Genomic DNA, 16,722 nt, shown 5'->3' on the forward strand with positions numbered 1-16,722 from the left:
GGGCAGGGCGGGACAGGGAGAGCAAGGTAGGACAGGGCAGGGCAGGACAGGGCAGGGCAGGAAAGGGCAGGAAAGGGCGGGGCAAGATAGGACAGCACAGAAGGTGGGATATGGAAGGGCAGGGTAGGAGCGACTGGGGTAGGGCAGGGCTAGGCCTGACCGGACTGAGGCTAGGCTGGACTGGCCCTGACTTGTCTGGGTTGGTCTGGTCGGAGCTGGGCTGGGTTGGGCTGCGCCGGGCTGAGCTGAACACAGGAAAGGTAGAGAACATGATGTGGCGGAGGATAGGGCATGACAGAAGACAAGGGATAGAAAGAAGAGAAAGAAGAATGTAGGGCAATAGACGAAGCACGGAAGGCATGGGACAGAGGACTGGTGATGAGAGGCAATACAAGAGAGAATAAGACATAAGATGAGAAAGACAAGACAAGATCGGTCCTCGTCTTGCTCTGCCCTGCCCTTCCTGCCCTGTTCTGTCCTGTCCTGTCCTGTCCTGTCTTGTCCTTCCCTTAATTTCCCTGCCCTGCCCTGCCTGGCCCTTTCCTGCTCTGCCCTGCCCTGCCCTTCCCTGCTCTGTTTTGTCCTGCCATGTCCTGTCTTGTCCTGTTCCGTTCCGTTTTTGCGTAACTATTAATTGTCTCTATAGCCCTGGTCCCTCCTCACCTACCTGCCTATTCCACTGCAGTAAACGCTCTTGTGATCTTGTAAACGCTCAATCTTTTGGAATGATTGCTCGGACCATCGTCTCCGTCACGTGTGTTAGTATCTCTCCATCGTCTCCGTCAAGTGTGTTAGTATCTCTCCATCGTCTCCGTCACGTGTGTTAGTATCTCTCCATCGTCTCCGTCACGTGTGTTAGTATCTCTCCATCGTCTCCGTCAAGTGTGTTAGTATCTCTCCATCGTCTCCGTCACGTGTGTTAGTATCTCTCCATCGTCTCCGTCACGTGTGTTATTATCTTTCCATCGTCTCCGTCACGTGTGTTAGTATCTCTCCATCGTCTCCGTCACGTGTGTTAGTATCTCTCCATCGTCTCCGTCACGTGTTAGTATCTCTCCATCGTCTCCGTCACGTGTGTTATTATCTTTCCATCGTCTCCGTCACGTGTGTTATTATCTTTCCATCGTCTCCGTCACGTGTGTTAGTATCTTTCCATCGTCTCCGTCACGTGTGTTAGTATCTCTCCATCGTCTCCGTCACGTGTGTTAGTATCTCTCCATCGTCTCCGTCACGTGTGTTAGTATCTCTCCATCGTCTCCGTCAAGTGTGTTAGTATCTCTCCATCGTCTCCGTCACGTGTGTTAGTATCTCTCCATCGTCTCCGTCACGTGTTAGTATCTCTCCATCGTCTCCGTCACGTGTGTTATTATCTTTCCATCGTCTCCGTCACGTGTGTTAGTATCTCTCCATCGTCTCCGTCACGTGTGTTAGTATCTCTCCATCGTCTCCGTCACGTGTGTTAGTATCTCTCCATCGTCTCCGTCAAGTGTGTTAGTATCTCTCATCGTCTCCGTCACGTGTGTTATTATCTCTCCATCGTCTCCGTCACGTGTGTTAGTATCTCTCCATCGTCTCCGTCAAGTGTGTTAGTATCTCTCATCGTCTCCGTCACGTGTGTTATTATCTCTCCATCGTCTCCGTCACGTGTGTTAGTATCTCTCCATCGTCTCCGTCACGTGTGTTATTATCTTTCCATCGTCTCCGTCACGTGTGTTAGTATCTTTCCATCGTCTCCGTCACGTGTGTTAGTATCTCTCCATCGTCTCCGTCACGTGTGTTAGTATCTCTCCATCGTCTCCGTCAAGTGTGTTAGTATCTCTCCATCGTCTCCGTCAAGTGTGTTAGTATCTCTCCATCGTCTCCGTCACGTGTGTTAGTATCTCTCCATCGTCTCCGTCACGTGTTAGTATCTCTCCATCGTCTCCGTCACGTGTGTTATTATCTTTCCATCGTCTCCGTCACGTGTGTTATTATCTCTCCAGCGTGTCCGTCAGTCACTTCTCTGGCCGTCGTCAGATGTAAGTGAGTCTTAAGGAGGGCTGAATGGTGTTTCTCAGACTTAATGGGACTTGATGAGGGCGGCAGAATGCTCTGGTCGAAGCGTTTTGCAGATACTAACACACCGGACAAGGACGATCAATCATTTCATCAATCATCACAGTCGTTTCATCCGCGGTGCCCACAACTTGTCTCAATCTTGCCGTATAGGTTAGATGGGTTCAGTCACTATATTAGAGTGTTGCTATAGCCAACACTTAAAGCTTTTTACGATGCTAGAATAAGGCTTAGCAGTGGCCAGCAGTGGTTATGTCATGAACCTAACGGTCGGTTTTTGGATGTTTATAGGGCATTCCCATAATCGTTTAAGATCTGGTGATGCAACTGTAGTTATTTCCTGGAGCTCAGTCTAGAACTGAGTTATAGATGTACCCGTTTGCTGCTCAAAAGGAAGAAATAGGTATGTCACGAATTCAGCCATCAGCAGAACTATGAGTCATAAAAAATGCGTCAGCACTTCATATACAGTAAATCCGTAGGCTTTATGCTGCATAGAAGGAATGCTGTTTGACCGCAGGCGAACCCCAGCCGTCCCACGGCGGTCCCTATCTGGTAACATGTAGCGATTCAACCGGATCATACTCTGGAAAAGTGCAACTCAAGGGATGTTGTTTAAAACGTTTTGGCCATAATAGGAGGTCCAAGAAATGAATTGGGAGGGAGATCTGAACAACATATTTCATCCACAAAAGTACAGGTTTTGACGTTCTGAGGATTTTAAGGACTTTCACAGACTTTGTCTCTACCTTAAGGAAGCCAAGACAGACATTGGGGGCCAGCACCCAAAGGAGGTCACCTGAGAGATTTCAGCATCTTCTGACCAGGGTATCTGGTCAAAAATTCATGGGAGGGCCAAGAGGTGCACGGTACCATTGGCTGCCGATGAAGACCAAGCGCCATGCCATGAAAAGAGCGATGAAAAAGGGGAAACACTGGTGTCCCTGGGGAGCACTGATCGCAAAGCAATCATATCTTCATTTCATGGTTCGTGCTTTCCTTTCATCTGGCACGCTGCAAGGAACCCGGTTGGAGACACGTGGTTTCCACGCGGGCTCTTCGTCAACCGGGATGGTTGTGAGCCCTAGGAACTCACGCACGTCCTCGCGCGGCCAGATTTGGCCAGCTTCAGGCAGAAGGCAACGACGTGATCCTCGGTGGAGGGAAACGTATCAGCTACTGCCGGTTACGAGTCAGGTACAGATATTCACTAGTCATGAGTGCAAACTTAGTCCGATCACCGTGTCTCCATCTCCTCTTGAAGGTTTGAGCAGAGATATCTGGCCACGAAAGCTGACTGAAGAACGTGGAGGAAGCCACCACCTTGAAGATATGGTGAAGACATCCCGAGCAAAGGATCGGTCGCACAAGCTTCTGTTGAAGACGCGTGCATGTTCCTAGCACTTGTTCAACGTTGTTGGAGGTGCTGTCGAAGCTCATTCCAATGATCTTATTCGAGACCGCCCAGTATTCCAGAACATGTGAGAAAGCGTCGGCTGTCGCTACACCAGTTCCAATTGAAAGCTTCGGAATTCGAAGGAGTTTGGCGACGCCTCCTGGACCGGCTGCAATGAATAAGAGCCAATCCAGCCTTTCCGTTGGGTAACAATTTCTCCGACCAGAGCACTCCGCGCTGGGTGATGCGGTTGAAGAATGCCGGATTTCTTCTGCAATGGTTCTGCTCTGCTATTCGGGCAGCCGCTTGATCAATTTTCTTTTGGTCGCCAGTATAGGGGACCCGTAGCCGAGATCCAAGAGATGAGGGGAGGGTGAGGGCAGAATCGCAGAGCGATCATTCAGCTTGGTCCGATCGAGGGCTGCTGCCAGACACGGAGTAAGGATATCTTTGGCTCTCGAGCACAGTCCTTCCGCGGCAGAAGATACTGGGAATGGCTCGAGTCCTCATCACCCGTCGCTTGCTCGCTGTCGGTGGACGAGAATTCCGGCTGAACAGTTGCCTACCGTACCCGAATATTCCCTTCCCCAAGCCGTCCAAGGCATCTGCGCGTTACCGACGCGACGACTTGTGTTAGATTGTTCAGGCCTTACGTGACAACGGCGAATATTGATGTGTAGTGAGTAATGGAATTTGGCACAAAAAATGACAAATGCATAAATTTGACAAATGTCAGAATTTCATCAAAGCATGTCAGTGAAAACGCACTTTTTAAGAGTTGAGGAGCTTTGAGTACCGCAGTGATGCATGTACAAGCATGTTAGATCATTGCTGTGATTTCTAAATACCTTACATACCTTTTTTGATTTGAGCACGTATCGTGGTGATGAGCCTTTGTGGACATTTGTTATATCCCAAATGTTCATGAATACCACTAGCATGAATTGCATGCGTGTCATGGCGTAAAGGCGGACATGGCGTAAAGGCGGACATGGACATGTCAATGGCGTAAAGGCGGACATGGCGTAAAGGCGGACATGGACATGTCAATGGCGTAAAGGCGGACATGACGCTCCACCAGGCGAGGCGCCGGCAGATCCGTGGCATCACTCCGCCCAGCGCGGACACCAGCGTCGCATCGCAGCCAGGCCTCTGTTCGGGTTCTTGCGCTTATCTCGACCGTTCCAACTCCTGTCACATCATTCTAGGCTGCTTGCTACACAATTGGCAGCATTTAGCGTGCTGTGGATCTTCCAGCATTCGCTCATGTCACCGTGTCCGCCCCTCAGCCAAGCGTCGCAAACCAGCGCGGGTTTGCATGTCCGTATGCCTTTCCCGGCCTGAAACAAACGGTCGGCGAGCAGCCGTCGCTCCGTAGTTGAGGCGTCATTTCCTTGGAAGTCGCCAGCCTCACCCCAGCTGCGCGCTGACGGCTCGTGCCGGGCGCCCATTGGATGGGTGCGAGTCTGGTCCGATCAGCAATGGTCATGACTGGCTCACATGCTCGGCATGTCCCGCTCCAGGTTGCCCGGATCGAAGGATGGCCGAACACGTGGCACGCTTGCACGTGCACACCTGCACGTGTGCAGTGTATACCGCTCCCTTTTTGCGGCGTGTCGTGGCAACGCGACAGTCTTTTTGTGGGAGAGCTACGCGTGCCGTCCTGCCCCCGTTTCCTGCCTTATCTGCAGGACGTCTGACTTGAGGCATACCCAAAAACGTCCCATAAACTCATCCGTCGACGCGCTTGCTGTTCCTGTCCGCGGGATGTCAGGGGCGTCAGGGGGCAGTCCGTGTGCGCGTGATACACTTCCACACCTTCGCCTCCTTCATCCCCCTTGGTTTGTCGCGGTACTTAACATAACCCCTGCGTACCACGCCTCCACGCTTGTCCGCAGCGCCATTGGGGCGCCACGGAGCCTGCGGCGGGCCCGAGGCAGCCCGGTTCGTGCTACGCCCGCGCGTGCCACACCTCCACGCTTGTCCGCAGCACCATCGGAGCACCACGGAACCTGCGCGGGCCTGAGGCAGCCCGGCCCGTGCCATGCCTCCGCGCACGCCTCTGCTGCCCTCCCGGTGTTACGGCATCTGTCGCCGGCCGGGACAGCCCAGCGCGTGCCGCACCTCGCTTGACGCGCTCTTGACGCCAGGCGGCGGCGGGCGGTGACGTTCGGCCGTCGGAGACCAGCTCGCGTTACCTAATCCGGGCCGGGTCTGCACTCTGCAGTCGTCCGGCCCGCCACAGTCGGCCCGGCGCGCCCGGCGTCTCCTGACCCGCCCCCAGTCCCGTAGCAGAGCCAGCGTCGCATCAGCTGCTCCTCGTGGCTGGTCAGGCCCGGCACAGTCGGCCCGACGCGCCCGGCCTCTCCTGACCCGCCCCCAGCCCCGCAGCAGCGCCAGCGTCGCGTCAGCCGCCCCTCGTGGCTGGTCAGGCCACGGACAGGACCTTCGGCCGCGCTCAGGTCCCAACCCGACCCTGACCGCGTTGAACACAGGGCTGCCAGCGAACGAATCGCGCCCGTGCGAAGTGACCCGGGACTTGGTCTGGACGAAACACTGCGGCCAGGCAAGCGGCGCCCGGGACCCGATCTGGGCCGCGACTCGGAGGTGACCTTGCAGTGACCGGAGCGTGACCTGGCGTGCCCGCAGGTCACGTTCACGACGCGTGACGGCCAGTTCCAGTCCTGTCATGAGCCGCACTGGTCGCCGATGAGGAAGGTGCCTTCTCTCAGCGACCTCAGCGACCAAGAGGCTTCTCAGGGTAAGTCATCAGCCTATTCCGGTTAGGGCTGACAGGGTAATAGTGACAGTTGACGGTGTGACCCTGAGGGTGCATGTCGGATCGATGTGCCAGCGGCGACGTTTCACGTTTGTGTAGGATTGTGATTGATTGATTGATGTGTAGGATTGTGAGACGTGCTAGCGGACTTGAAGCCCACAGAGAAAAATCCACAATCATTACATTATCGAGACCCAAAATGCATTGCCTTCTTAGCTTGATTTCAATTAAATGACGGGTTATTGGGCATGCCGAAACTGACGCGAAACCGAGAAGTGTCACGTGACCAGAAATGACTACACCAGCGGCCAATGCCTTGCCGCCATCCCCCGTTGCCGGCCAGTGATTGGTTGAGTGTGACGTCAGGCACGGCATGACCAAACGTGGCCGAGTCATCTCACTCGAAAATGTGTTATTGTCCGGCATTTCTTAACAAATAGAGAGAGGACGGTCATGTCCGGCGCGAGCTGACTTATTAGGATTCGCCCTTTTCTAATTTCCCCGTAAGGTGTCACATGTTACTTTAGGTATTATCAGGCAGGCTATGTCTTAATTATGAAACGAGAAAGGAGATTGCCTTTGCACCCTTGTGGGAATTTCGCGCTTCTTGTGATTGGTGTCTGCAATCGCTGACATTTAGGCGGAAAGATATTCGGGGGGAGTGCATACGTAAGCGAGGACGTCCGTCCGGCGCAGCTTGGAATACTTGGTTACTCGTCACTGTCGGAGGCCTTCTTATTATCCCACATATGATCACATTACACGTCACGTATAACGTACCAACCTCCCAAAATGTTCGATAACCTCGGGCCCTCTAGCACGCCTAATAATGACCACGTTATTTTAAAACTGACAAGAAAAGAAAGATATTTTCGTCGTCGGAAGCACGCTCTAATGTAAACAAAGGTCAAAGGTTTATATTGGGCTCATGTAAAGCCAGGTCAAGGTCACGCCGGACAATTCATCCGGGCTACATGGAATCCACACGTCTTAGACCCACGACCTATTGAGACCTATCAAGGTTGGGAGAATTGTCATTTGTCTGGAAAACGTGTCCGATTTACTGATCCCTGTATCACAAATGGGCAGCACAAATCATCTGAGCCCAGCATTTGTGATTTGGCGCGAACACTCGATGTACTCTGTATCTTAACGTTGATGCCGATAGATACTCGGCCAACTCAACGGGTACATTACAGCCCAAAGAATCAAAACTAATTTAAAATACGAAGAGATTTTTCGGATTGCTCTCACGAGCACTACATGGAGCCAATGGGAGCGTTAACTAATCACGTGCGATACCTGTTACCCAACCTAGCAGCGGTATTCTTATTGGCAATGTATCGATCGCCAGACATCGATAATTTGTTGTTCTTGTCTGGGGCGGCTTCGAAATTAATCCAGATAATGGGAGGTGGGTAAACGTCTCTGCTTTCGTCTCCGCTTGCATTCTGCTTTTAGGCGGTCTCGGTTAAGGGCGTGACAGACGACGCCCTCAAATTTGGGAAAGCATATTTATTAACGGACTCTCCACAACCCTAAGCAAGCAAACTCTTGCACAATCCTTGAATTATTAGGTGATGGGCGGTAAGCACTATAGATGTGGTTGCATCAATGTGTTCGTGTCTTTATGGCGTTTTCATTATGGATACATTTTACATGCTTCATAGTAAAACTAGCATTTCGTCTTACCTAAATTGGTTATACTTCATTTGTCTTCTCCGTACTACAAGAATCTGTGAAGGTAGTAATGCTCAGTGGTCATCCCTTGATACTCAATACCTATTTATTGTGTCGTTTATATTTCTCCAGCATTGAGATAAGATCTCAAAACGTATTGCCCGAACTGTCCTAGATCTTAAAGATACTGCTATGTGAAAAGCCCGGAAACTCGAACGATGCGTAGAAAAGCTCGTCAATGCTGAGTCAGCGGTCGTTTTTAATCAAACACTCATAAGTGAAAAAGCTGTGCCAAGAGAGAGAGAGAGAGAGAGAGAGAGAAAGAGAGAGAGAGAGAGAGAGAGAGAGAGAGAGAGAGAGAGAGAGAGAGAGAGAGAGAGAGAGAGATATATATATATATATATATATATATATATATATATATGAATGTATATATATATATATATATATGTATATTTATATGTATGTATATCTAGATATGTATCTATATTTGTATATATATATATATATGCATATATATATATATATATATATATATATATATATATATGTGTGAATCCGTGGTGGTTTATTTTAAGTTGCATGTACCACCGTCTTCCAAAAACTGGGCAGTTGGGTATAAAATACCATCGTTCACCGCTGGAGCCGCCGGCCTTCAGTTGACTTAATGCTGCTGGCTCTGCCGCTACGTGATCGTGCGGTTCCCGTGCTTCTTATTTCTCTAAAGTCCAGTGGCTTTTCCAAGTCCGTAAGGCCAATGTCGTGGCCGATTGTGGCGTCTTCATCAGAGCCAATGTGGCCGCGCCGGTCCCGTCTAGAGAAGCTGTCATCTCGAAGCTGTCATGTAAAATTAATTCCGTTCTGTGGCATGGTGTACCCACCTAAGGGCACCACACACCATGTAAGAGCCTGAGTTTGGTTCTTGAATACGGATAATGGCATTGCGGCCTTTGTGACGCACTCAAATGGTGTGAAGTGTAAAGTGAAAGCGTCCAACATATCACTATGCTACCATCGTATGACAACTTTTTCCGCCTATATTTTTGTGTCGTGTCCAGTGTAAAAAACAGAGGAGACGTCCTAGGACTTGAAATATCCAGACTTTCTGATAGTGTAAAGCCATAAGTAGATGCATGCAATTTTATGAGACATAGCCTTAGTTTACTGGAATGAGGAATCAGAATGAATTCTCCAGTACATTTCAGTGATGGGCCAATTTAAAATCTACCATTTCCTTCTCATTTGTAGTCGGAAATTGTCACAGCAGCGTTTAAGATGTACTTTGGTTCTGTAGAAATGACATAGCCCAGATGGTTTGATCCCACCGCCCTACCAACAATACTAGTATTGGGCTAATAACGTTATCAGATCACACTGGCATAATATATGTTATGCATACTTCATGTAGAACTATAAAATTCAGAAATATGACGAAATACATATTACACTTACTTTGATACTCGCGGGTTAATGGTGTCAGCATTGTGGCTCGGCGGGCTTTTACGGGCCGAGGCTCTAGCTAGCCTGGGCGGGGCGAACTGCGGGCCGGATAGTTTGGAAAAAGCCACGTCTGCAGTCGGGCTAAATTGCCCAAGCTTTCGATGAAAGTATATTTTCTGGCGTGGCATTTCGCTAGATACCGTGTTTCGATACTTTCCATGCCAAAACATTGTTACAGCGCTGCCTTCTGCCGTTCGCCTGCATGCGCCGCGCACGAAAAGGACGCGGCCATGCCAGGTACGAGGAACAAACGGTACAAACGGTTCAAGCTACAGTGGGACACCATTCGGCCATTTTCATACCACATGGGGTGCATCAACTTTTGCGCCTACAAACTCGGTTTTTGAAAGGAATTGTGCTGTTACTTTGCAAGTAAGAGTGGGTGGTGTTATCATAGTTGTCTTCACCGCTTTTAAAAGCGCGGGGATTTTCAAAAGAGACCAAGAGCTTTCCCTTTTGCCTCCAAACACATTTTCAAAGCGCAGACAAACTCACACTTGACTATACTAAAAGCTAAGGAACGAGTTGAAATGCAAAAACGAGTCAGGTAACAAAAACAATGGGATTTCAATACATTAGAAGATACCCTAAGCCTGACATAAACCTTGTATTGCTCTTAGTTTTGTACATACTGCTTACAAAAAGACTTGCTGTAAATAGGGAGCTTTCTACCTAAGCGATGCTTTAAGATTTTGTCTATCCGTTCCTGTGCATTTTACTTGATACATTACGTAGTTCGCTGTGGGTAGCGTTGAGTATTTGATCACCATATTAGAGAAAGCGCTATTAGATTGTTCGCGAGAGGCAACGTAAATTACTAAAACTTGTCTCTGTCGCACCACGTATCTTACATGGATACCAGGCACCTAAAATACGCGTTAAACTGCTACCGGACGACTTATTTGCTCAGGAACGCAACAAAGTTCTCATCATTTTTGCCTTAAACTAGCCTCGGATTGTGACATTATTCCGTTAAATGAATCACGTATCCTCGGTCTAAACTTTTCCCCAGGTTTGGGCCTTTATTCTTAGATACCCAGGTCCTAGCTGATCTTAGAAAAAAAAATTATCTAGCAGCGGTCACACTAAAAAGTCAGCAAGACCTCGGCACCGCAGCAACGACGCCCGGCAGTGGGTAGCACCGACGGCACTGTAACCACGCCAGGACTGCCACTACCGGACGGCCCCCGTCATTGCAAGACCAGCTGAAGGCGTTGAAAGCTGCCGCCCGTGCCGCGCGCAGGTTAAGCCATGTGGGTTCTACTGGCGGTGCTGAATGAGTACCGCCAGCGATAAAGCGATACCAAGGCTGGCGTTATTGGCGAACTTTTTGCATATCTAGTCTGCTTAACGCTGCACCAATCCTTGGTAAATACCAGATCTCTAGCATGAAGAACGGTCCCAAAATCCTCCCCGCGGTCCGACGCCGGCTGAAGCTCTGTGTAGAGATCGGTCGACGCGGCGGGTGACAGGGGCACAGTCCGGCACTCGTCACCCGAGAGTGGCGCCGCCTGCAGCGCTGACCATAGTCTAAAAACACACCTGATGTGTTAATGCATCTGCATGCCAAACGGTAACTAGGTATAGCTGTTTCGGATTTCAGCGGCGTCAGCTGCACAGGTGGGCAGGCAGACTAAATGATAGGGTGATTGATGCGAATGAAGACCCAGGAATGCTTCTTAAGTTAGATTTTGTGCTAGGCATATCCCCTTGTTATCCATTAATTAAATTTTCCGAATAATTAATGCAGAACATTGACGACCTGACAGCTAGAGACACATGTACCGCGGGAGTAAGGCCAACTGCATCAGCTGTGTTTAACGTTTATTTCAACGACGTCTTTGCTCGACCACCCCACATCGCATGCAAGCGCGAAAACGAATGCAATTGTAAGCCTAAGTGTCGTGGCAAGCATCGTATTACTCTGCACTGAGCTCTGCCATGGCATGTTTTCTTTGCCTCATGTTCAATGCATTTCCATAACCAGATGATATCAGATGAATTTCACTAAAAGTTTAAAAAAAAACGACAAAGGCACTTAAGTTACAGGCCGCGCCTTCGTAGAGATTCGCTGAAACCGCCTACAAATGATGCACGTGGCTGCATATGCCTCTCCTAAGCTCCTGTATTAATGTTCTGACAAGTTGATCGCAATATGGTTCTTGACGTACAGCCACGGCACGAAAAGCGTACCCATTGCCCGGGGGATTTCACTCAACCACATGCTCCCAAGGTCCCGGGGCGCTGCCTACTTCCGTGACGACCCCAGGAATTGACGTCCAGTCAAGGTACTCAAGCTTGACGGTGTTAACCTAGCTACGTCGGCGATTAGTGGGACTCGTTAGCAGCGGCTGCCGAATCTTTAAAACCGGCAAGCACGTCGTCTTTTGTGATGACGTATCTGTCCAGCGCATCGATGCCACCGCCGTTATTTTTCGGAGTCAACGCCGCCCAGTCACATGTCATGGTTGCCAGTGCGGCGGGTACCCGAGGCGTGCTGATCGTGAGCTTCTGAGCGGGAGGGGGGGGGAGGGGGTGGGGGGCGGGGGAGGGGGCCGCGACGGGGCCACTGGCCCGCACGATCGAACCGTCTGGGGCAGGGGCCCGGGCAGAATTCCTGTCGGTCGGCGGCGGCGTCTGTTGATGGAAACGGAGGACGGCGAGGGCGGCTGACGGCGCGCTGTCGTGGCCGCGGCCCGTTTCGCGGGTCAGCTAGCTGCAGGGCGGGCGCCGGCGCCGCCAGGCCCCACCCCTCTAGTCAGTGGGGCGCGGTGGATCCTCCGCCGGTTCTCCCCCCCCCCCCCCGCCATTCCTTCCGATATCGTGCCCTGTAATTGGGAGGACTGGCCGGATCGAGTCGGAGGAATGGGAGGACTGTCTCCGATCGAGAGGACCGGCTCCGATCGGGAGGACTGGCTCCGATCGGGAGGATCGGTTACTGAACACTTGGACGGGAGCTCGAGCAGTGCAGGCTAAACGAAGAAGGGTGCAATGGTAAGTGCTAAAGTGACATGCTAAATTGATCGTCAACGTCTGCTGTTACCAAGCAGATAATCGGATACTCTTTTGCATGAAAAAGACCTTTCTTAATACAACAGTTAACCGTTACTTGAAAGCTTCGGCTTTAAGTTGGACGGCACGACCGTATTATGGTGATGCAGGTGCCGGTGGTGAAGCTGCTGGCAAAGTAGTGACTGCCCGGCTCATTTTGAAAAAAAACGATTATTCGATTTTTGCGAGGTTAAATCGGGCGGTGAAAACAAGTCGTCATTGCACTAGTGGCACAACAATGCACTCGGGCACAAGTGGGGCTATTCGGATGTGTTGCACGTGGTGCCGGCGCGACGGTAATTGTCCTGTTTTGACGTGGCGTGCATGCTCAGCGGGTTGCTAGGACGATCACTGTCGCTGGCTCGTGCACAGCACACGAACGATCCCCCCAATCAGGGCAGCTAAGCCCCCCTCCCTCGAGTCGAGGGGCCGGCCCCACAGACGTAAAGGAGGGAATTTCACCGCTCCCTCACGAGATTTCGGGGCACGTGCACGGGAACGCGATGCCGGGCCAACTTATCCCTCTCATTCACTTCGGAAAAACCGCGATGGAGGCTATTTTGTCCCGTTGTAATTGACCGGCTCGTGGTGGAATTGCCGCGCCGCGGCTGTTGGAGTACGTCTTGAAGAAACAGAATGGCAGCCCTACGGGCTCCAGATTCTCTATCGCAGCGATCCTGCATTGGTTTTGTATTACATGTCGCTAATCTAATCGTGCGAAGTTGAATTCAGCAGCATACAGGCAGGTTGTCATTTTCGCTGATAACCAAGGTGGTGGTACTCATAATATATACCGATGGTAATCGTAAATCAGCTTGTCGATGCAGACATGATTTCAGAGTTCCGCTGTTGTTGGGTTTGTGCTCTCAGTTTTATTCTGGATAGTACCCGACGGCCATCTTAAAGATCGTCACATGCCTCCATAAAACGTGTTTCATTCTGAGCGAGCCTTCATGAGTAATGTTCCCTTAACGTAAGCAATTCAAACCCGTACCCATCCGCTATTGGCTGCGTATGGATTTCACCCATCACTTGCGCGCTCGCCTGAAACCTTGTACTCGCTGCTTGTTTGCCCAGTCAGATCAATAGCACACCCGTTTTATCCCAAAAAAACGTCTACTTTTCACAGCTTATATCTCATTATACTGGGGTGCTTTCTTACACATAACATGCAAGCATTTAACTTTATTCTCCTTTTGTACAAGGAAAAAGGCTGTTACTACTGTCTTATTTCGAGACACTTCGTTGATAGGTAATTGTATCTTCATTGATACACTGGATGGGCGGCACAATTTTGTGACCTTTCATGCGGTGTTTTTGAGGTGTCAGTGTTTATTCGCAGAAAAACACCGCCGGACTTGAAAATTGTTTCACGGTTATCTGTGCTGGCCAACATGCTTATTTCAGGTATTGTTGCGCTACCGATTATCCTATGAGCTTAAACAGATAAGTAATGTAACATTGCATACACACTGCAATTGCAAAATGCTTCTAATATAAAGGACATCCAAGATATACCGTAGTGAGCTGTGATGAAATATTTTTGATTGAGGTTTAAGTGCGACATGCCTTATCGCCGTACTGCACACAGGATATATATATAATATATATATATATATATATATATATATATATGTGTGTGTGTGTGTGTGTACCAGAAGTCTTTTCAGGCGGGGTCGAGCGAGGCGACGCCAGACGTGCACCATGCCTTTCATAATAGGATATCTCAACCTCAGCGGATGGGGCTTGTTGCCAATGACATCCTTCAGCCATGAGTTTATACGCCGCCTGTATCGCGCAGCTGGTTTCGTGTCTCTAGTCTCTATGGTTGCCAAGAGGTAGCATATATCCTGGTTCTGATTTAAGCCCTGGATCATGGTTTGAATAATTATTGGCAGTTTAAGCAGTTACAACCAGACGGCCAAAGGAAGTCCTAGTGATTTCACGCATGTCTGTACAAAATGGTGGGAAGCATAAACGGTCTCAGCTTATATCGTCGCAGATGACGTAAAATTTTGTTACAAACATTTCAAATTTTGCAGCAGCCGGGCAAATTTGGAGCACAGTAGAAGAAAAAGAAGCACCGACTCAAAATGGAAGCATAGTACTGGAAGTTTTAAAAAATCATTTGCGCGTTTTGGGATCCTACAGGGTTGAAGAATGTTTTCTGTGGGCCGTAGGTGAAAGCATTGTCTGAACGTGGGAGAGCCATGGCAGCCACGAACACGTTTCTCCCGTTCCTACGCCAACGTTTGCGACCCTCCCGCTAAACCATCGAACTCTTGAGCCCTGCTTTCGTGAACAGCCTATTAGCTAGATAATTTTGTCATGTGTTGCCGTCGAATTCCGTTTCAAATCGCACCGAATGAAATCCACTAGAACCACGTGTATATCTTGTGTGGGGGGCGGAAGTCTCCACCCCCTTCCTTTGTACCTTGAAGGTGGCCTTCAAAACCAGAAGAAGTGATCTGCACCGAAAGCAATTTTTTACGCGACATTTTCCAGTGTGCAAACACGACCCAGCAGATTAATGGCCCGTCGCCACCGTGAGTGGTCGCGACGCGGTGATGCAAAGACTTGTTTGGCAGGCAGTTTAACAAGACTACGATCATGAGCGTTAATCATCATGGCGGCCACCTACACATCCAAATACTTCTGTCATTCTGATACGCTGTTAGACAACTCGTTCACGCTCGCAGGTTTCCATGTTGCCAACTGCCAGGCACGTGGAATTACCCGACCGGCAGGTTATGTGGTGCACACCAGCTGTACGCTTCCTCCCACGTCTGAATTTCCGCTCCGCCGGACAATCCGGCCCGGCACGCGTCCCTGACTCCCAGTATGTAGGGCTTCCCTGGCTTCTCATCCCGCACACACCCCGTGCGGGCTCCGTATCCGGAGGGCACAGCCCATCTCGGTGCTCCTCCCGCGCTGGTACGGTCTCCTCCCCGCAGCACGCGACGCCCCCCCCCCCCCACGCGCCGTGGATCGCCCCCCCCCCCCCGCGCCGGCGGCTCAGGCCTGGCTGCAGCGGCGGCTGAGCGGCGGGCGCCGGCTCGGAACCGGGCTCAGCTCTGGCCCAGCCTCCTCCCGGGAACGGGCCGGCCGTTTGGCCGAAGGGCCGCCAGTACTGCCGCGGTGACCGCGTGATGGGGTGGCTGCGGCGGACGTGTCGCCAGGCCGGGATCGACGACGGACGGACGCTCATCACCCAGCGCCGGCAAGGTCAGGCGGGGCCAGGGGGCGGTTAGGCGAGGTCGGCTGGGGCTAGGGGGCGGTCAGGCGAGGTCAGGCGGGGCCAGCGAGCGGTCAGGCGAGGTCGGCTGGGGCCAGGGGGCTGTCAGGCAAGGTCGGTTGGGTCAGGGGGCAGTCAGGCGAGGTCGGGTGTGTGCTGTTCCGTGCCAGTCGGTACGTGGTGCAGGCACGAAAGTCGGCGACGATTCGTTCCTGTTGGCTGTCCTGACGCTCTGGTCCAGCCAGTTGTCTTGGCGCCCTGGTGCGGCCAGTTGCCCCCATGTCGACGCGTCGCCGTGTTGATCAAACTCACCCGGAGGTTCCGTCTTGCTGCTACACCCACGTCCGCTGTTGGATGAACAGCATTGCACCAATGACCTTCCCGCCCCGCTGTTCCATCCCCCAATCGCCACTCCTGAAAGCTGTGGCCTGACAGAAAACGTCGTCAGCCACGTCGTCAAAGCCCTCTGACCCGTATCGCCTCTGCCCGCCCCCGTCCGCCACCCACCGGCACCCTTTGACCGGGCGTCGGCGCCGCGGGCCATCACGGCCCTCTGGTCCGAGACCGCTGCGCCGTCAGCCGTCAGCCGCTGCGGCCTTTGGCGCGGGCCACCGGAACCACGCCGCCGGCGGGCCCAGCGGGACCCGCCTGCCAGCGCCGCCGCCGCCGCCGTCGTCCTCGCCGTTGACGGTGGGGGCGCACCGGCCCAGGGCCCCGGCTTGCCTGCTAAAGATGCCACGTTATAGAGACCTGGCGCCGGCGCCGTACCAATAACAACCCAGATATATGTGCACCGGATGAAAACCAGCGCCGTTCGTCTGGTGCTGGGGGGGGGGGGGGGCAGTTTTTAGTGTATTCGGTCTCGGTGCAGGCCGCCATATCCTGGCGAGGACTGGAAAAATACCGCCATTGTCAGCCTGGGCCCGCTGCGGTGACGCCAATACTGATTAGATACCGGCTGCAAGTGTCATGAAGTCAAATCCTGCATCTCGCCTGACCACAATGATGGTGTTAACCCGACGCGGG

At 51.7% G+C, this 16,722-nt stretch overlaps 1 protein-coding gene across 1 annotated transcript in view; it reads left to right on the forward strand.

Annotated features, from left to right (window-relative positions):
- Nucleotides 1-16,722, forward strand: part of LOC119093590 (ETS-like protein pointed) — a 95,838-nt gene that overhangs the window by 9,624 nt on the left and 69,492 nt on the right. Inside the window, exon 2 of the mRNA XM_037216565.1 lies at nucleotides 6,101-6,212. Within this exon, the coding sequence (XP_037072460.1) occupies nucleotides 6,161-6,212 (52 nt within the window). The 5' untranslated portion in view covers nucleotides 6,101-6,160. The remainder of the gene's footprint in view (nucleotides 1-6,100; nucleotides 6,213-16,722) is intronic.

The sequence above is a fragment of the Pollicipes pollicipes genome, unplaced genomic scaffold (genome assembly GCF_011947565.3).
Source record: "Pollicipes pollicipes isolate AB1234 unplaced genomic scaffold, Ppol_2.1 Scaffold_4002;HRSCAF=4701_pilon_pilon_pilon, whole genome shotgun sequence".
Lineage (NCBI taxonomy): Eukaryota > Metazoa > Arthropoda > Thecostraca > Pollicipedomorpha > Pollicipedidae > Pollicipes > Pollicipes pollicipes.